Source organism: Denticeps clupeoides, chromosome 2 (genome assembly GCF_900700375.1).
Source record: "Denticeps clupeoides chromosome 2, fDenClu1.1, whole genome shotgun sequence".
NCBI classification, from domain to species: Eukaryota; Metazoa; Chordata; class Actinopteri; order Clupeiformes; family Denticipitidae; genus Denticeps; species Denticeps clupeoides.
The window spans coordinates 25,824,543-25,846,210 of NC_041708.1; the positions used below are offsets into that span (position 1 = coordinate 25,824,543).

General features: G+C 40.8%; 1 protein-coding gene across 7 annotated transcripts in view; it reads left to right on the forward strand.

Moving 5' to 3' along the window:
• Positions 1 to 21,668, forward strand: part of LOC114767330 (cadherin-18-like) — a 194,266-nt gene that overhangs the window by 149,680 nt on the left and 22,918 nt on the right. For all 7 annotated transcript variants that reach the window (XM_028959042.1, XM_028959007.1, XM_028959032.1 and 4 more), the window contains 4 exons: positions 2,451 to 2,618; positions 9,466 to 9,653; positions 11,891 to 12,144; positions 17,998 to 18,131. In XM_028959042.1, the coding sequence (XP_028814875.1) occupies positions 2,451 to 2,618; positions 9,466 to 9,653; positions 11,891 to 12,144; positions 17,998 to 18,131 (744 nt within the window). The remainder of the gene's footprint in view (positions 1 to 2,450; positions 2,619 to 9,465; positions 9,654 to 11,890; positions 12,145 to 17,997; positions 18,132 to 21,668) is intronic.

Below are 21,668 nucleotides of genomic sequence, written 5' to 3' on the forward strand. Positions count from 1 at the left end.
CACTTGTATGCATCGGTTGTATTTTTACCATTTAGCATGCAGAAAAACGAGATTGTTAACCTTAACGCTGAAATCTGCTGGCTGCTTAACCCTCTTTCATGGCACTGCAGACATCTATATATGTGTCTATCATCCCCACCTTTCTCTTCTTCTGGTGGTAGAGGAAGCATCTGGTCCAAACTAATTTTAGAGTAATTTTTTTCATATAAAGTAAAAAAATATAATTATAGTGATTGTTTGAAGGGTTTGTAATCAGTGCCAAAAATAGCGAAACAGCACAGAGGGTGACTGGTCCTGTCTCATCAGTGATTGTGTGTCCTGCTGATTGGCTGATTCCGTAATCGGGATCGGCAATGAAAATGCATTTTTTTTTTTCTTTACTCAAAAGCACCACTTCACGCCATATATCCAGCCGTAGCAGCGTGCTAATGCCTGAATAATGATTTACAGGCCAGGCAGCAGGGCCGACCAATGAATTATAAACCATTACACACACTGCAACGAAAAGCTACTCGCAGTGGCACGTTTCTATTAGAAGTCTAGGGTTCCTGAAGAGTTTAATTTCCTCTTTTAAAAAAAAACAAAAAAAATCTGCTCCTGCTGCTGCTTTTAGGCCTGTCCGCTTCCTGTGCATGGTAACGAACACAACAGTGTGAGCAGCAATTACTTCATCTTTCAAAGGGACCCTAAGGATACGCAGACGTTTTAGTTCTTTCCTTCACATTCTCCTTTTTGCTCAGGAAAAGGGGAGATAAAAGTGGAAGAATGAACTGCCTTACTCTAAGTCTGGGTTGATTGATTTTTCAGTATTTGTTGTTTCTGCTCTATTCTCATTTTCACACACACACACACACACACACACACACACACACACACACACCCTCATCGGCACAAAAGCACAAAATAACACCAGCGTCCAGCTAAATCTGTTCGGAATTGGAGTGCGGTTTATTCACTCTGACAGAGTCCATAAAGGGCTTTGGCCGTGTCTGCAGCCCTGTGTTTTGCATCTGTCAGTTTACCTGTTTATCTCCTCTGTCTGTGATTATGCCATGGCATGTCATGCATATTAAACCATGCAGCTCACAGTGCGGCATTGTGGGAGGCTTTAAAAAACATGAATGTTTACTAGGAAAGTGGCAACTGAAGAAATTGCACTTTGTGAAAGTCCTGTTATTATCATTGTGTCTTCTGTCAACACACTTGACCCTGTGTTGCTCTATGGGGACCAAACTTGTATGCTGCCATGTGAGAAAACAATCTCAGTAAAATTAACTAGAACATATCAACAGGATGTGATTGCATTGTTTTTGATGCCAACTTTAAGAATGCACTGTATCATCCTGTGGTTTAAAATGGACTGATTGAAAGTTCCAAAACCAAGGAGTTAATGCTGATGCAAAAATACCAAGCTGATCTTGTATCACATCATAATGGTTTTAACGTACTAGGTAGGCAAAACCCTGTCTTTGCTTGCAGCTCTCTTCCCCTGGTTGAGCCAAATGATCAAATATTCAGTGTCAATAGATTACTTAAAGATAGCACAACCCAATTATTAACAGGTAACGTGACATTGAAACTTTCAACACAAAAAAAAAAAGCAGTTGTGCTCAATTTTACTATAATTTAGTATCGGAGATGTGGAATGGATTCTGATTGGTTCCAGTCATAAGCATTAAATTCCATCCAATGTCCACAGGGCCAGTCTTACTTTTGGGTCATGCCTCATGGGCTCTCCTTCAGCCAAACGCAGTGACTGAAGCGCCTCTGTCCTGCTTAATTCTGTTCATGTGCACAGTGCAGTGCAGGCTGCAGTTAATATCACCCTGGAATCCCGACTGGGCCAAAAACGAACAAAAAACACCGTCCTCAAGATAAGCATCACGTGCAGACAAAAGCCCCCTGCCTTGCTCCAGCCGTGTGTGTTCTGGACGTTGGCCTTTAGCACTGGGGGCACAGTCACCAAGCAAAACTAAAGCCTCACTTTCTGGTTTGCTTAAACCACACAGTGTTCATTTCTTATATTTGTTGTCCATTGTTTAAGTATGCAACCTGAAATGCAGCTGATTCCAGCAGGAGGACGTAAGGTAAACCGATTTGTATGCTGTTACCTTGCTATTTACATGTGAACATGGTGACATCTCTTTAGCTAGGAGACCTGAGAGTCAGACAGGAACAATGCAGCCAGTTTTTCCTAATCTATAGCGGCGTGATGAAAGGCAGGGAGGAGTGTGGATGAGAGCTTATACATGGACAGCTTGGTTATTCTTCGTAGAGCCCTGGGTGGGAAGAAAGATCCTGAGTCACAGCCTGGGCAGTCACGTCCAAGTGAGAGACTGAGCGTGGAAAAAATATGTCTAAATACTCCCTCACACACAAATTCAGCCTAAGGGGTGTTATTGCTATTCTAACAAAGTGTTTTCCTTTGTTTTTGTGCAATTTGTGTGCAGGAATCATCAGGACAGCGTTGGCTGGCATGGACCGGGAGGCGAGGGAACACTACACTGTGGTCATTCAGGCCAAGGACATGGCAGGTCAGGTGGGCGGCCTGTCAGGGTCCACCACCGTCAACATCACTCTGACCGACGTCAATGACAATCCACCCAATTTTCCACAGAGTAAGTCGATCACACACACACACACTCACACATAGACTATACACTCACCGCAACGCTAGTTCGTTAGTGTAAGGTCAAAAGCGCTGGAAATAAATACAACTCGAAAAACATGTGGTAGTTACCCTAACAGAACACAAGGACAGATGCAAATGGGACATGTTTGCCATGCTTCCAGTACAGCCTGTGCACAAACAATATTCCAGTCTGCCAGTCTGTTCCATGTCTCTTTAATAAAACACCAACCAGATGTTCTTGTGGTGCGAATCTGTGGTGGACTTGAAAAAAGTGTACGAAACTCAAGTTGAAATATTACCCCAGTAAAAATCATACTGTCACGGCGGCGAGCTGACGGGACATTCTGGGAAACGGATTTTACACATACCTTTAAACTTGAAGCATAAAAGGTTTTCACCTTCAAATGTATAAAAGTGTCACGTCCATGCGGGCATGACGCGGCGGGTGAACGGAGAGGAGGACGAAGAGTGACGAGAAGACGTGGAATGACATCACATGACTTTCACCTGACATCACGAAACCGGGGTTTAATTGTGAATCACAAGACAGGGGAGACATCCGAGACGTAGACGCTGGTGAACACGGAACATAACTTCAAAGACCTGACAGCGGACAGAAACGAACAGGGCAGCTTTATACAATTAACACAGGTGAAAACGATTAGGGAACATTACACAGGACAACAATGAAACTCCGGTCCGGATCCTGAACCGGAGTAACCCCCATTTCGGACCGGATCCTGACAAAAAGTAGCAAATGTAAAACTAGAGTGATAAATTATGCTCTAGTAGAAAATTTTACAGAATTTAATCAATTTAGATCAAACTATTTAGATCAAACCATTTTCATAGTGGTGCTAACCACAGCGCTAAGTGTGGGGCTTGTTGAACCGCTGAGAGATGAAGAACCACTAACAATAAAGAACAGAGAAACAAACTACCCTTTTATTGATGTGTACAACACATATGAAACCAGGGCACAATATTTAAGGATGTTTTTAGGAGTTCTACAGAGGTGTTCTTGAGTACACATCTCATCAAAAACTTGATCTTCACAGGTAAAAGGTGCAACAGATTTTGCATATTGTAATGGAGTGTATAAGTGTATTTGCATTGGGCCAGAAAAGTATTTGGCAGCCACCATTTGTGCAAGCTGACCCACTTAAAAAGATGAGAGAGGTTTGTAATTTGCATCATGGGTACATATCAACTGTAAGAGACAGAAAGTAAATAATAAAAAAGGAAATTATATTGTATGATTTTTAAAGTATTTATTTGTATAATGGTGCAGAAAAGAAGTATTTAGACAATAGAAAAAGTTACCTCAATACATTGTAATGTAACCTTGGTTGGCAATGTCAGAAGCCAGGGAACTGGTGTTTTGTCCCATTCTTCCATGCAGATCTTCTCAAGAGCTGTGATTGTTTTGCAATAAAATCCAAGACACCCCTTTAACCGGGAGACTGGGGCAAAGGTCATGCAGCCTTCCCATCAAAGCTTCTGGAGCAAAGAGGAAAATTATTTCTTTAATTGTCCTGGAGTATCTAAAACCTCTGGACTAATATAACTTAGTGTGACAATAGACTTTGACATGTTAATTACATGTTAACTTCAGGTTTTCTAGTTATTGACAGGAATGGGGGATGCCATGATGCAAATTAATATTCATGTACTGTTTGGTGTCTCTGTAATCAGCTATTTGTAACCTGAGTGAACATGGAATGAGTAAATAGCGAGAGTGTATTGCATAAGTCTTATATGGCTTCCTTATAATGAGCATCAAAATGAACTAATCTCTGGTCAGAAGCAACCTGTGGTGTGGTCCCTCTGGAGATAAAGTTGGTTGATTCAGAAAAACAAAAATGATTTGAGACAAGAGAGCACAGCAGAACAGAAGAACAGCTAGAGGAATGTCAAAAGAAGAACCAGCATGAAAACCAGAACCAAGTGAAAATATTCCTGCAACTTCTTCTACCTTAAGCAACTATGACACCCTGCCATTACGGGTCAGCACAGCTGATCAACAAGAGCCAGCCATATCACCAATAAAGTAGAACCGTTTTATGCCTTACTGTGTAATAGTCCATCCAACAAAGAACATATGATGGATCGTGCATAGTATATTAGCATTGACTGTTCATTGCAGTCTATTCACAAATTGATGCTGTCAATTCACAAAATGATTCATAGCTGCACATTTACCCTATAGAATTCTGTTACTAATATAGTCCTCGACTAAAGTCTTGTCGCTTGTGTACAAATTGACCTCAAGTGCCTCTGAAATTTATTTCTAATCAAGATTTTTACAAGAAATGGCTTTTGTAATAATGTTTCAGTGCAAAACGAAACTGTCAAGAAGTATTCTAATATTCAAAGCTTGGTAAAGCCCATTGAGTCAATTTTTGCAAAGACGTAAGTGTTGTCGCCTTGACATATGTGACTTCACCTGTGACTAATAATGGATCAATTAGGTCTCAGGTGTATAAAAAGAAGCCCAGTACACTAGACCTTCACATCAACTGCAACTAGACCTCTGCAAACATGCCTAAAATTCACCCTGAGACTACAGTGTTAATTATCAAGAGGCTGAAGACCAGATCCACTGCTGATGTTGCAGAGACCTTCAATGTGTCTCAGCATCAAGTACAGAGGACAAAAAAAAGATTTGAAGAGACTGGAGACGTTTTTGACAAGCCCAGGTCAGGCAGACCCCGCAAGACAACTGCTCGAGAGGACCGTTTGTTGGCTCGAAAAAAGGGGCCAGAAAATTTTACACTGCAGCAGAGCTCCACGAGACCTGGTTACCTGAAGTTCCTGTGTCAACCAGAACAGTTTGTCAGATTCTATTTTGAAATGGCCTCGATGGTCGAATCAGTGGCCAGAAGCCAGCACTAAACAAAAGACAATTTTCCATTTGAATTTGCCAAGGCCCACAGCCTGCTAAAAGGATGGACGCTGGAAAAGTGGCAGAAGGTGGATTTTTCAGATGAATTTTATGTTGAATTACACCACAGTGTCAGGATTGCCTGCAGCTGGGCCATAAATGCCAGAAGTTTCCGCCCCTTCTGGGTCTCCGGCATTTTCATGAACTTCATTTGGTAACAGTGTATGTGATTTGAGTTCTGGCAATCGCCACACGCCTACGGGTTAGTTTGTGTTTTTCCCTTTTATTTCCCGTTTTTGGACCCCGCGCCATTGTTTATTTGTATTTCTTTATTGTTTGTTATAATAAAACCCCCTTCCCAGTACGTCAAACCTCTGCGCTTCCTTCCCTCGTAAGTCCGTAGTCGTGACAGAATGCCGGAGACCCAGAAGGGGCGGAAACTTCCGGCATTTATGGGGCGTCAGTATTGGAGTCAGGTGTGGAGCCCAGCTGCAGGCAATCCTGACAGAGCTCCCATTCGAAGGGGTGGAAATCAAGGGGTTATATGCGCTGTCAGGATTGGCCACTGGTGATTAGCACAGCTGCAGTCAATCCTGACACACAGTCGCCGCAAATATTGCAGGAGACCTAATGGAGCCTGCATGGACCCGAGATTCACCCAGAAAACAGTGAAGATTGGTGGAGGAAAAATCATGGTCTGGGGTTACATCAAGTATGGGGGTGTGCAAGAGATCTGCAGTGTGGAAGGAAACATAAATAGTCCGAAATTCCAAGAAATCTTAGCAACCTTTTATATTTCCAACCACAAAAGAGGCCAAATTCTGCAGCAGGGTGGTGCTCTATCACATACTTCCATCTCCACATCAAGGTTTGTCAATTTGAAGAAGATCAAGATGCTCCAGGATTGGCCAGCCCAGTCTCCAGACATGAACATCGCATATGTGGGGTAGGATGAAAGAGGAAGCATGGAAGATGAAACCAAAGAATATCGATGAACTCTGGGAGGCATGCAAGACTGCTTTATTTTCTAATCCTGATGATGTCATCAATAAATTGTATGAATCCTTGCCAAACCGTCTTTCATGCTCATGGAAGTCATACAAGTGCCATTACATTTGGATCTCACAGCACCACTACTTTCTTTGCTGACATATTTTTGTATTTGCAATAAATTTGTTGAATTTTTGTACAGGTGACAAAACTGTTGTCTTGCCAAAATTTGACCTTTCTGTCTTGATTAAATGCTAAATCTTTTTTTCAGTGAAACTAATTCATTTCAATGCATTAAACATAATTTGGTAGGGTTTTAACTTTTCATATGAGCTATTTCTAACTCCAATTGATTAATTAAAAGTAAGTTTAATAGCAGGTGTTTCTACAAAATAGACTTTTTTCAGGGACTGTAGTAACCTTTGTTACTGTGGGTCCCAGCTCTCTTCAGGTCATTTACCAGTTCCCCCCTTTTACTTCTGGGCTCTTTCCTCATCATTTTCAAGTTCATTTGTACCCCACAAGGTGAGGTCTTGCATGGAGCACCAGGTCAAGGGAGATTGTAAGTGTTTCCATATTCTAATAATTTCTCCAACATTTGATCTCTTCTAACCAAGCTGCTTGTCTTGTAAATGGTCTTGTGCAGGTGTACAATCTTGTCCCTGGTGTCCTTAGACAGCGCTCTGGTCTTGGCCATGGCGGAGTTTGGAGTCTGATTGTTATAAGGTGCAGACAGGTGTCTTTTATACAGATAACAAGTGAAGGATAGAAAAGCTTCTTAAACAAGTAACATGTCTGTGAAAGACAGAATTCTTGTTTGTTTGTAGGTGCTAAATACTTATTTTCTGCAACATATACAAATAAATTATTTTTAAAAATTATACAATGTGATATCCTGGATTTATTTATTTTTTGGTCTCTCACAGTTAGAATTGTATTTATGATGAAAATTACAGACCTCTCTCGTCTTATTAGGCGGGACAACTTGCACAATCAGTGGCTGCCAAATATTTTTTTGTCCACATATTTGCATATGGTGGCAAGTAGGCTGTGTGAAACCTGCCTAATATACACTTACACCCCCCAGCAGCCTTGAGTGACCACAGAACATATGCAGATCCACAGCTGGAACACACCAGGGGTTTCATAATGGATCTGCAAGACAAAAGCAGTGTTGTGGGTCTTTGAAATGCTAAGTGTTTTAGGGACTTTTAAATGTTCGCAGTTTGCTTTACTTTCTGAAATCTCTACAGGCAGAGAAACACAAATGCCTTTTCTTACAGTTTTTTTTCCCCTTCACTTTTTCTTGTAAAGTAGTTATTGACTACTTAAACTGCCACTTAAAAAGACATCAGTTCAGTTTTGTGTGCCTGTGGGTGCAGCACTGCTCCCTTTACTGGATTCTGCCCTATACATTACATGCAGCCATAATACATTGACAAGAACGCATTGGCAAGATTCTTTCACAACACACATTAACATCAGTATTCCATAATGCACAAATGAAGATTCAAGTTCATTGTGTAACTAATTATGCTTGATTTTCATATCATAATAATTACACATGGGATAATAACAAAACATATTAATCCCATTTATCAGATGCCAGATTTACACATATGGCATTTCGCAGCAAACAGATATTCAGGATGTTAACTATGTGGTCAAGTCACCAACAGGACATGAGAGTGTCAAACATGGAATGACAGTGCAGTGATCAATGCAACTTGTTGCTTTATTTCTCATGTCACTTCATTAGTAATATTTCAGAAAATAACATTATTTCTGACTCATCACTTATCAGTTACTTATCAACCCAACACCAAACCCTAATAACCCCAAGTCAGACAGAGCTGTGGAGTATGAACTCTACAGAATGCTGACTTCTTTGAAAGTGCAGAAAGGTTTTTCTCCTATAGAGATAGCCTGTACAGTATTTAAGCTTAAGTTTTAGTTAGTATAGTTTAGTTTGGTGTGTCTATACATATATATTTTTCTTTTATGATTGCAGTATTAGGGGGTCTGTGTGAAACATTATTTCAATACACGGTGCACTGTGTATACTGTTGTACTGACAATAAAGCAATCTTGAATCTTGAATATTGAAGTCATGTAGACTGAATTTAGGGACATATCACAATTTGGACAGTTTGTGGGGTGGGGAAAGACAATGTCTCATCCAACCGCTTCTCCTTCACAGCATCGCCTATAGCAATAAATCTACCAATTAGCTGTTTATAATAGTTTAAAAACCTATGATTTTTCTTCCTCGACACTCAAAATAAAAAATTATAATGTCCTCTTCTGTATTCATGTGTCTGTTGCACTGTGACTCATGGTTTTGCATTTCTACCCTTCTGATAAATTTCTCTTAATTAGCAGTTTCTGAACAGATGCCTGCATGCGCGCCATTAAAATGAAATTAAAACGAAACTTCTGCAATTATGGCTTGCAAATGTTACTTTCTTTTCTGCTTCTTTAATTGTCCATGGTAATAATCCGTAACCCCCCTCCCCTACAAGCTGGGCATTCTGATCGTTTTGCTGCTCGGTCGGTCCATTTAAACAGATACAATGATAATAGCGCTGTTCAGATGACACAAAGGCACAGGACGCGTCCTTATTTTTAACACAATTGGACTCGCTCTGTGACAGCAGCAGTGCTTGGTGTCCGCTTGCATTGTTAGGCCATTTTTAATTGATGTGTCATTCATGTGAAATAATTAAATGGTTGTTACACCTGCGACAGGAAGGACAGAGATATTTATATTCCTCCAGTGAAAACAATGTCAGTGAAGTCGTCCACATATACGTTAAATACTGTTATTAAAAAAAAACTATAGATTGTAGCATGTTATCTGTACGGTTCGTGATAACAGCCTGTAGGGTATGACTGATGGAATAATAGAATGGTCTAGATGTGAGTGTGAACCTCCTTTTTTTCCATCTCTTTCATCCAGAAAACTACCAGCTGTACGTGCCGGAGTCGGCTCAAGTAGGGAAGCCAGTGGGGAAGATTCGAGCCACTGACGAAGACCTGGGTATCAACGCTGAGATCAAATACAGCATCATGAACTCGGAGGGGGCAACCACATTCTCCATTCACACTGACAGGGACACCAGAGAGGGAATCATCTCTCTCAAGAAGGTCAAGTATTAGCTGAAAACCATTTAAGGCAAAAACAAAATGATCAGGCTTCAGAAACCTGAAATTGCTCCTAAATGAGCACGCTTTAAGAAAGTAAGATAGCCCAGATAAGATAGCCTTTTAAGATAGCCCAGAATCCATACCTTCTGGCCTAAAATCTTAATCAAATGCAGAAATTATGGCATTTTTATTACTATTTGGGATGCAAGACTGTAAACAAAGTATTTTGACCCTACTGTCTTGTTTTCTTTCATTTCCCGTAATACAGCTTTATGAAACAAACTCATTTACTCACACTCAGTTGATCTCAGTTACAGTCTTCTGCTATAAAACCGAACATGCCAATAGCTCTTATTCAAGATACTTGAATATTATGTTAGAATGTACATGTAGCACATCGAAAATATTCCCCAAGATGTAAAAGTTGCTTTCTGATTTAGTAAAATTAAGATTTATTTAAGCAATAAGCCAGTCAAAAGATTAAGAAACATGATGATATCAATATATTTAATTAATTTATTAGTAAAAATCATGAACATTAATAGTTCTTTTTCAGGTTAAATTAATTAAAAGAAGACTGCAGTTACCAAGTAAGAAGCATTGAATTCAACAGAATTGTGTCAATAGGGAGTTTCATACCACATAAGTTATGATTGTTTTTGCCTGAAAGGCTTTCTGGAATTATCGATATCCTACATCAACGGCGCTCTGACTGCTCACCATTGATCAATATCATTAAACCATAATTTTTTTGCTCACGCTGAAAACCTCCATGGTGGAGTTTCAATCCAGTTGGGGAAGTGGTGGCCAGTTGAGGCAGTGGTTGCCTAGAGGTTAAGGAAGCGGCCCCGTAATCAAAAGGTTGCCTGTTCAAATCCCAATCCGCCAAGGTGCCACTGAACAAAGCACCGTCCCCACACACTGCTCCCCGTGCACCTGTCATGGCTGCCCACTGCTCACCAAGGGTGATGGTTAAAACAGAGGACACATTTCATTGTGTTTCACAATGACACTCACTTCAATTTCACTTTGACCTTGTACAGTTAGCATGTTAGTGAGTTTTTGGTGTGTTGGTTAGTTTCCAGATCTTCTGACCCAGATTGACTCTAAATTGACTGTAGATGTGAGTGTGTGAAAGAACCCTGAGTAACAGGACTAAGCAGCTAAGAATAGTGATGAGTGAGAGGCCTGACATCTGATGAGTGAAAGTGCTCCATGGTAACACCATGTTCTTGTAGGGTGTTAAACACTTTACACTGACTGGCAGGATGGGTATGTGCGGCCTGTTCAAAACATACTTACACCCCCTGCAGCCATCCTTGTGCAGACCCAGAGCTGAAACACACCAGGGGATCCATAATGGATTGGTCATTCAAAAGCCATTTATGAAATGCGTGAACTGTTTTAGTGCTCATTAAATCCACCGAAATGCCTTTTCACAGTTGCAACAGCCAATTTTAAACATACAAAATGCAAATTGTACTTTAATACCATTACTTTTGTGCATTAGCAGATCCCTTTCCTCATACAAAATGTCAATACTGCTCTTGCTAACAAAAGCAGTGCATAACTGCGCAATCCTCAACTGACCGCTCGTTTTTATTAAGCAAGCATATGTCATTCATTTATAATTAAAGCCAATTTATTCTAAATGTGCTAGGAATGTTATTCTGACGTGGCCCTTTTATACATCTTGCAATGACAAGCCACTTTTCACCATCAGCCCACACATTAGGCCTGTAAGAAAAGATGGTTCCTGTCGACAGATTGGCCAGAGTGGCTCTGTTGAGTCAGATCTGGCTGCGCGATAACTAATTAATGCTTTAGCCTTTCCTTCAGACCTCCCTAAGACTGAGAGCTGTTAGGAGAGATGAGTTTCACTGATGTACACCGCAGAGCGGGCGTAAAATCACTCACATATAAGTCAAAAAGAAGTCGAAATAAAAATTACAGTAGTAGTCATTAATAGAGAGAGAGAGACGAAGCTGTATTCTTTTTTAGCTGTAGTCAGTTTAAGTGCCCAGTGAACTCTGACTCACTCGTCGCTCTTTACCACTCGTTCATTTGTTCTCCTATTTGCTCTGTGGCATCTAATCACATTTCTTTCTTCTTTTCAGCCCTTGTTCCATTCCGCTGGCCATCTGCCACTCCACCTCACACAGTTAGCAGTTGTCAACTAATTGATATAAATAAAAAAGGAATGTTAACATTGCACATATTGTTTTATTTTATTTCAGCCTCTTAATTTTGAGAAGAAGAAGAGTTACACTCTGCACATTGAAGCCGTGAACCCACACCTGGACCCACGGTTCTCCCACCTGGGACCATACAAAGACACAGCAACCCTGAAGATCACCGTGGGCGACGTGGACGAGCCCCCTGTCTTCTCTATGGACCACTACATTTTGGACGTCTATGAAAACTCACCCGTTGGCACGGAGGTGGGGTCTGTCACCGCTCATGACCCAGACAGCAAAAACAGTCCAATCAGGTGAGCACCAAAACTGTAACATACAGTGAGATAAATGTAACCAGTGTCTTTAATGTTCTAATCAATGAATTACAGTTATTCAAGTGCTTAATAACATAAATGAACTGAACTGAAAGTAAGGAATCAGTACAGTAACTGGCTGACTGTGAAGAGTGCAGAGAACCAAAGAAAGTGAGGGTGCTGGTGTTTTTGCCATTGACAAGTGAGGTGAAAAGAATGTGGGCTGAGAAAATAATGAAGACTTGGCTTGGCATCTAAGTTTTAAATACATTACTTTCAAAATTATCAGATCACTGTACAGCTCCAGCTAGACAACCTTTTTACTTGTAATTTGGTCCCAGCTAGGGGTGGGTGATATACATCTGGGAATATTTATTATAAAGATTGTTTTGCTGATATCAACTAATCTTATCTGATAATCATGGAACATTACACAATTTTTGAATAAATTCTGTATATAAATGTATATACAGATATATAGAAAACTGGCATAATTACTACATTATTACATTTCATAAAATGCCAATATTCATTTTATCCCCTGAATCCAAAATTATCCAACGATTATCATGAACAGAACAATATAGCACACTACTATTAATGGGGAGGTTGGGGGGCACATTCACAGATATAGGAGAGGCTGGAGGAAAAAGGTGCATGGGCACTTGGATTGATGAGGGAGGACTGGGAGACTAGCAGGGCTAGTGAGTAACAGGCGGCATGGGGATGCAGAAGCACAGTGTGTAGTAATGGACACAGTCTTTACTGTGGCTTGGGGGTAAGGGAAAGAGGATGGCGAGAGCGTGGTCTTCGGGCAAGGATCGGAATTGGCATGGACCGGAGGACAAGAGGATTGTGGTGGCATCAAGAGGCAATATAAAAGTTGGAATCATCAGGACACCAGGCAGATGAGGCCAATCCAGGAGCATAGACATGGGAAAAACTATGTGAGGCAGTATCTGTCAGAAAATAGCAAGGAGCAACAAAGGAATAAATTCTCTATGATAAGCGGGCGAGGAATCAAGATGGCCGCCGGCTCTTTATAGAGTAAGCCGATCTAGGTGAAAAAGAAAAAAGATTTGGGAATCATTAGTAGTATGGTGTGCCGCTTCTATTTAGTTTCAGTTTCTCCACCACTTTCTATAAACCCATTTTAAGAAAATGGTTAGTAAATTTACTGTTGAGTAAACTGTAAACTTTACAGTGGAATTTGTTGAGTAACCACCCTTTTAGTAGTGCGGGAAAACCAAGGGATTAAGGATACATACCAAGAGAATGGCAAGGACAAACTGGGGAAACAGACCTGACTGGAGGAGATGACATTATTAGACAAGAACGCTTAGTACAGTTGAAAACCAAGAAGTAGACTAGACCGAAGCTCAGACTTGAAGAGATGTTAGGCTCTTAGGCTGTACAGCTGTAGAGGCAAAACGGGATCAGCAGTGCAATGCCAAACAAAGGACAGTGAGGAGGGAAGTCCTTATATCATGTGAGGAAACAGGTGCAGTGACACAAATGAGTAAGCTGGGGACGCTGATCGTGGGTATCACCTTTGTGGGCATAGGACGCATTAGCAGCTGGCAGAACTTGTGGTCAGTTTGGAAGGCTTGGATGTGACCGGGATTGGATACAATGTCAGAGCCTGGGCTGGAATCTTGGTTGTGGGGTGAAAAATGGTGGTAGTAGCCTAGTGGTTAAGACACTCGTCTGCGAACCAGGAGACCCAGGTTCAAATCCCTCTTACTACCATTGTGTCCCTGATCAAGACACTTAACCTTAAGACTGTCCCTGTAACTACTGATTGTAAGTTGCTCTGGATAAGGGCGTCTGATAAATGCTGTAAATGTAAATGTAAATGAAAAATGGGTCAGTATCATCGATGGCAAACAAGTGACAAGAGGGCAATACAAAAAGGCGTGGTCGGGGCAAAGATGGTCGGCTTGAGGCGTGGTCAGTCAAACAGACATGAGAAGTTTCAACGAATGCATGTGCGAGAACTACTTGTTCTCGATCTCCCCCTTTTCTACTGTGCGCTTCCTCGGGAGTGGTGTCCAGTACTCCTCTCCACGCCCTGGTGGCCAGGAGAGGGAACAGCAACCCTGACAGTGAAGCATATAAAGAAGCAGATGTTGTTGCACATTGAACCAAAAAGTTTTATTCAGTTTTACATGAGAAGTAACAGAGGAACAGATTTGCCAGATTCACTGAGAAGTAGCATTTGGATGTTCGTGACCCGTAATTACATTGCATTACTTTGCATTTTGCTGACATGGCTTATTATCTTTATCTGCACAGAAATATTTGAGTTTAAGTGTCCTTCTCAAGGAATTGATTCTGAAACTTTGAGTTTTTGGTATGGTGGCAATTTCCAAGAAGTAGACCGACAGTATTTCTAAAGCTCAGTCCAACCTGTATCAATAAAAAGTATTAAATTATAGTCGTCACACCCACCACCGAAATTAATTAATACTGATCCTTTCCCTGCAAAGAAAAATCCATACATCATGTATGTCTCACGTCACTATGCTATAAAAAAAAAAACACAGACAGATATAGTTAGAGACATTCTTGTTATGTTGGATGAGTCAGAAAGTAGTCCTTTCTGCTGCTTCACTAATGAGCAGTTTTTTCTCTTTTTTTTCGAAGACTGAAAGTTTTACTTTCTGACTACGTACTGATATAAGCGTGTTGCTCCAACCATCGACTTGAGCATTCCCCCAGCAGCCCTGTGCTAATCAATCTCAGGTGCTCAGTAATGGGACGCCAGAGTGTGTGTGTTTGTGTGTGTGTGTGTGTGTTAAACCCTTGCATCCTTTCCTTCAATCACTTTTATTAGACCAGAGCAGTCTTTTAAGGGTCTAGCTGCTGCTGTGTTGTGCTCAACATGCTCTGTTTATAGTCTCAGCATGGCTTTACTGTTTTAACTTTTTTCTTTTTTTTTTCACGTTCTTAGTATGTCGAGGTCTGTTTTTTGAACTTTGTCGCTGTGCGATTGCTTTTATCCTTTACTGACTTAGATTTCATTTCAGTTGGGTTACCGTCCTGTCCAAATTCTGGTCTGTGTGTGTGTGTTTGTGTGTGAGATATTGATGTATTACAATAATAACACTTTAACTCAGTTAGGGCTCAACAGTCAAAGCATGATGAAATATGAGGGAATTGGTGGTTCTATGACCTTTCCTTGTTTTGTGAGATTTGGTTGATCTGATCATCTAATCATCAGATCATGTTGAAGAAGATGTGTTGAATTTTTTGGGGTGTTCCAAAGCTGTACTGGGTGAAGCAGCCACAGCCATTAGCCATCATTGACCTGTGAGGTTTAGTAGGACCGGAGGCAGCATGGCCTTGTTAGCTCAGTGGCCGAGGTGGCGTACTGGTGACATTTATAATCTCTTAATGTTACCCAGCCGGGAGCTGTAGTGACACCTCGAATGATGGGCTGTCACCAGTGACATAATCACATTATCACGTCGGGTCAGAAGACTGACATTTACCTCTACACACCCGCACAGGAAGCTGTCTCCTTCTGTCTGTAGATAAAGGGTGACAGACATAAAAATGGGGTTACGTGACACATTTAAAAGCAAAGGAGAACAGGGGTTATTTTAAACAAATATCCATTATTGGCTTGTTAAAGTCAGAGTACCATGTCGCAACACATACACACAGTAGGAAACTTCACACTTCAGACCCACCAGTTAAAAGCCATTGGATAATGGTGAGAGGCTGGAACCAGTTTTGATTGGAGCATATTATGTTGTTATGGTGTTTTAACTGAGTTGAGGACACGGATCCTGTTGGAGGGATGTTAGTTGGATGTCCCGGGACCAGAATGGACTTCAGAGCACAATGTTAACTTGTTTGGCTTTGAAGTTTTCCTGGTTGTTATATCTTTCTTTATTCTCCCCGCTTGTAATAGACACAGAATTTAACATTGTTCAGACAAACATCTTTATTCATGTCCCTCACTTGAATAGGCAAAAGCTTTATTATTATCCTTTTTTTAATGCTATGTTTCCTGGTGTGATACACAAACCTTTTTAACCATCATGGGGGTTCCAGTGACAATAGAATTATTAATTAGTTGGTAAGAAGTAAAAAGTAAGCTTTCACTGCACAAATTACAAATGACAACAAGTAAAATAACGCAGCAAGAAGAATATCAAATGTCAAAGGTTTAGAGAGAAATACATTGAACATATTAACAATAAGAATCTTAAAGAAAAAAAACTGTGTATACATTTCTGCTGAAGTTTTTAAAAGTGAGGTTGTATGTTACTACCTGCATTAAATTACGATTGTCTTTCCCAATAATAAATGATCTTACAGAAGGCAGGCTAAAATATGCCTGTATATTTTCTCCTTTTATACTTTTGTTTGCACCACTATTTGCCATTAAACTTGGTTGATCTATTTGATTTGGTTTAGAACTGTCATGTTGTGGTGTTGCAGCACATCATATAGAAGGTGATTAATTGGAAGTCTTACGTGCCAGTCATAAATACAACATCCAAGGTTACATAAAATCTGTGCTTGCAACTATTTTGAAGCAAGTGCTTTTGGGTTTAATTATCCAAGTGTGTATTTTGCTGTAAAGAAATTATGAGCAACAAAACAGCATGCAGGCTGAGGCAGAAGGCTTTTATCATCTGATCAGCAGGGTTATTTTACTGTTTTAATGCAACAATAAATATTGAAACAGACTAAACCCTCCAGTAAAAATGATTCTGGATCATATTTTAATTGAGTGATTTATGATAAGCTTGCCAGTATTTGGCTTTCTCTTGAGGGAAACCAGAAAATGCAGACTGTTGCAGGAATGTTCCAAACAGTGATGATGTCTCCCATAATCCTGTCCAGAGAAGATGTCCTCATTTCAGACACTTGTATCTTGGTTGACTGAGATATTAATGAAGACATTAAAATCTAATTTTGTACATTGGAAAGGTCTTCTTCAGGATCATAATTTACATAAGGGGCAGTGGTGGCCAAGCGGTTAAGGAAGTGGCCCCGTAATCAGAACGTTGCCGGTTCGAATCCCGATCCGCCAAGGTGGGCAAAAGCACCATCCCCACACACTGCTCCCTGGGTGCCTGTCATGGCGGCCCACTGCTCAACAAGGGTGATGGTTATAAGCAGAGGGCACATTTTGTTGTGTCACTGTGTGCTGTGCTGCAGTGTCTCACAATGACAATCTCTTCACTTTCACTTCATAAGAAGATGGACATAGTTCAGCCACTTTTTTATTGTTTTATTATGAACTCGGACTTATAAAGTCAGGGTTGAAAAACCTGGTTGTGGTATAACAGTACAAAACAAGACAAAGTACAAAGTGAGGATAATCCACGACACTGCAAATAATAAAATCATATTTTATAAAAAAAAAATTTGGCATGTTTCAACATTAATTCTAAATCCTGCTTTTCGGTTGAACCGTTTCACATAAAATAGCCAATGGAGCTTTCACCTTCCAATGTAGACCTCCTAAATGTGTGTAATTCTATATGAGGCATTACAGAGGCGCCAGGGATGTATTAAAAATTTCACAGTGGGTACAGTATTTTGAGAAGTTCTTCAAACAAAAGAAAAAGTCCTGTTGTCTGTCGCTGAGGAGATTCTCTCGTGGGCTCTCTGTCTGTCTTTCAACAACACACAGACGTGCACTCGCTCACTCACACAGAGTGAAAGAGAGGCAGGACAGATGGGACTCCCATGGGATGGAGAGTGTCAGGACTTGAAGTTTCTGTCTCTGCGTCTTTCTATCCTCTCCTCTCTCATTTTCCCCTCCATAAGCAGCAGCCAAAGTCACACTTGTGCAATATTAATTGCACCCTTTCCCATTTCCAAAAATAGGTATTTCATCGACCGGAGGAACGAAGACTCGTATTTCAGCATTGAGGCGGACAGCGGCATGATCCGGACCACGCAAGTGCTGGATCGGGAGAAGACCCCCTGGCATAACCTCTCTGTCTCCGCATCAGAGGTTGGTAGGTACACACAGAGGGCTTTTTTGTCATCAAGTGTGTGTGTGTGTGTGAGTGTGTGTGTGTGTGTGTGTGTGTGTGTGTGTAAGCTCAAGTAACAAAAGTTAATTGCCGGTATTATGATTTATCATTTCTGCTGTGTGTCTCAGATCATAAAAGGGTGCTGAAGCGTTTGTGAAAATAACTTTTTTTGTTTCTTTGTCCTTGTTTGGAATCAGACTGGACTCCAAATGTTCTGAACTGAACTAATCAGATATATTGATATTTCTTGTCATTAATTCCATGCAGCTGTGCATTGGTAACATGTAGTTACCGTATTTCAGTAGAAGGGCTTTCTGCTTGCTGTGTTGTACTTGTAATGATGCATTATGAAATTACTTACATTTGTATTGGAAATCAATTTCACTATGTGCTCATGACACCAGTAGTTTCTTTAGTTTAAACAAGGCATCAGTAAATAATGAGTGAGTACTAGCTCAGTCCAACAACCGCTGACAAATATTTTATTATTAATTACAGTTCATCCGGAAAGTATCACTTTTTCCACATTCAAAAATAGATTCAATTAATTTCCCTCAGAATTCTACAAATAACACCTCATAATGACAACATGAAAAAAGTTTACTTGTGGTTTTTTGCTAATTAATAAAAGAAATTTAAAAATGCACATGTAAATCCATAAGTGGAAGAAGTTCCCAACCACCAGGACGCTCTTGAACTCACCAGGACAACAACTCTAATCACACAGCCAAGATGTCAAAGGAGTGGCTTCAGAACATTTTGTGAATGTCCTTTAGTATCCCGGCCAGATCCCAGACTTCAATCCAATTGAACATCTCTGGTGAGATCTTAAAATGGCTGTGCACCGATGCTTCCCTCCCAACCCGATTGAGCTTGAGAGGTACAGCAAAGAGGAATGAGCAAAACTGGCCAAGGATAGGTCTGCCAAGCTTGTGGCATCATATTCAAAAATACTTGAGGCTGTAATTGCTCCCAAATGGGCATCAGGTATTGAGCAAAGGCTGTGAATACTTATGTACATGTGATTACTCAGTTTTATAAATATGCCAAAACCTCAAGTAAACCTTTTTCATTTTGTGTGTAGAATTCTGAGGAAAAATCCATTTTGGAATGGTACGTAACAATATTTGGAAAAAGTGCTGCATTGTGAATACTTTCCATATGCACTGTAGTTTATTTGGACAAGTGAATGGCTTACATGATCATGTCTGAACAAAAAGACAAACTTGAGATTAAAATTGCACAGCCTTTGGCTAAACAGATCAATAAAAACCATCACTGTTTCTGTAGCTAGTCCACTGCTGGTGAAGGATCCACTGTTGTTTTCACTCCAGTTCCTGTGAATGGCGTCCCAGTGCTCCCTCTTGCTGGTGAATTTGTGAAAATGGTGACTCCTTCTGCTTCATTAGTCTTATCGCAGTTGAGGAGGCAGAATGGTATTATTTAGCATGCCACATTAGAGACGCTATCTGCAGTGTAACTTTTAGGGTTGTGTGTGACCAGATACGAGAGGGTGAAAATATAAGGGTGAAAGCAGGAGTTCACACAGACCCATGCGCTGCATATGTTACTCATAAACGCTAATGGTTGTTACGGTCCAGCTGAGATCCTTCAGAGGGAGATGGAGAGGAAGATGGAGGGAGATGCTTACAGAGACTGTCGTCCACTCATGAGCCATTAGTTTGAAAAATGGGTGTCGGCAGCAGCGTGCAGGATTTTGTGGAAGTGTCTGCACTTAACGACGCGTGCAGGGCCGAATTACAGACACGCTGCACAGCAAATCAGCATCAGAGATGGGTGGACAGGCACGGACCTGGCCTCCTGGAGGGCTTTCAGGACAACAAATTTACGGGCCGCTTCGGTGGTGTAAAAAAATGATGGACTGCATGGTGTGGAGCATCCTTGCAAAGAGAAACAAAAGGTTGCATTTGTACGTTGTAGAGGTGATGTCTGGGGGTCTGGAAAACTATACTATTGTCCAGGATTGGGCAGATGATCAATATTATGAGAAGTTGGAGAATATACTTCAGTGTAGCATTTGTCCTGGAGAAAGCCTGATCTGCGCAATCTGCCTATCATGTTCCTGTATACAGTCATGGTGGAAAGTTGTGAGAATGACACAAATAGTTTGCTGCTTTGCTGCTTTTTAGATCTCAAGATTACATCAAGTTAAGGCCAAATGTTTGCCATGTTGGCCCTTTTTTCAAGACCTCTGCAGTTTGCCCTGGCATGCTGTCAATCAACTTCTGGGCCAAATTCTGACTGGTGGCAACCCATTCCTTCATAATCAGTGCTTAGAATTTATGAGAATTTTGGGGTTTTTGCCTGTTGATTGATGACAAGGGGCAGTGGTTGCCTGGGGTAGTGGTGGTCTAGCAGTTAATGAAGCGGCACCATAATCAGAAGGTTGCCGGTTCAAATCCCGATCCACCAAGGTGCCACTGAGGTGCCAGTGAGCAAAGTACCCCACACACTGCACACCGGGTGCCTGTCATGGCTGCCCACTGCTCACCAGCCCCACACAATTATGGTCTCAAGATGCCTTACTGTTGGCATGAAACAGGACTGATAGTAGTACTTACCTTTTCTTCTCCAGATGTTTTCCAGATGCCACCCAACAATCAGAAAGGGGCGAACATTATGTTACCCAGACACCAGGCCATCAGTATTTGTGTCAATCTCAAAATGTTGGTTCCGTATCATAAATAAACAGTGGAGAAGCACTGCTGGCATTATCAATTTGAGAAGCATTCAATATATATTTTTTATAGTTTATTATAAATAAAAAATAAGAAAAAGTGCATTCTCAGACTCCCAAATCTACGCAGTGGCAGCAAGAAAGTCTTTCTCTGCCAGTCAACACAAATAAAGAAAAAGAGTGAATCACTGGCTAGGAGTTTGAGCCAGTAATACACCTTCCTTAAAAACAAGGGCCATTCAGTGCCATTTAGGATTACTGAGAAAATGCATATAAATATAAACAGAAATAAAACATGTGAGTTACAAAAAGCTGAAAAGTTCTGCATTTTGCTAACATACCATTTACATGGTCTTTGTGGGACTGTGTTACATGGTGGTTTAATTAGATCAATTACAGAAAATGCAGAGATTGTACAAAATTGCAAGGTAAATCGCAAAATTGCAATTTGTGGGCATTTATCTGAACCCCTTATCCAGAGCGATTTACAATCAGTAGTTACAAGGACAGTCCTGTAACTTTTGGGGGGTTACTGGTGTCATCTGATATCTCCTGTAACTGTGATAATCATCCATTCATGTCAATACATTAACCACTCTGATGTTGAGTCCCACGGTTGCACTGGAGGCACAAGAATTTAACTCAAACTAAAATACCTAGGGGGCTCTAAATGGCCAATCAGATCAATAGACACAAAATTGGCAAGGTGGTGAGTATCTGATCGGAGTCTGGTGAAGGCAGAAGTGTGACATGGCTGGCTAGGCCTATTACACCAGCAGACATAAAATGGAAAAAGTCAGTTCTACTGTCAGTAGTTACAG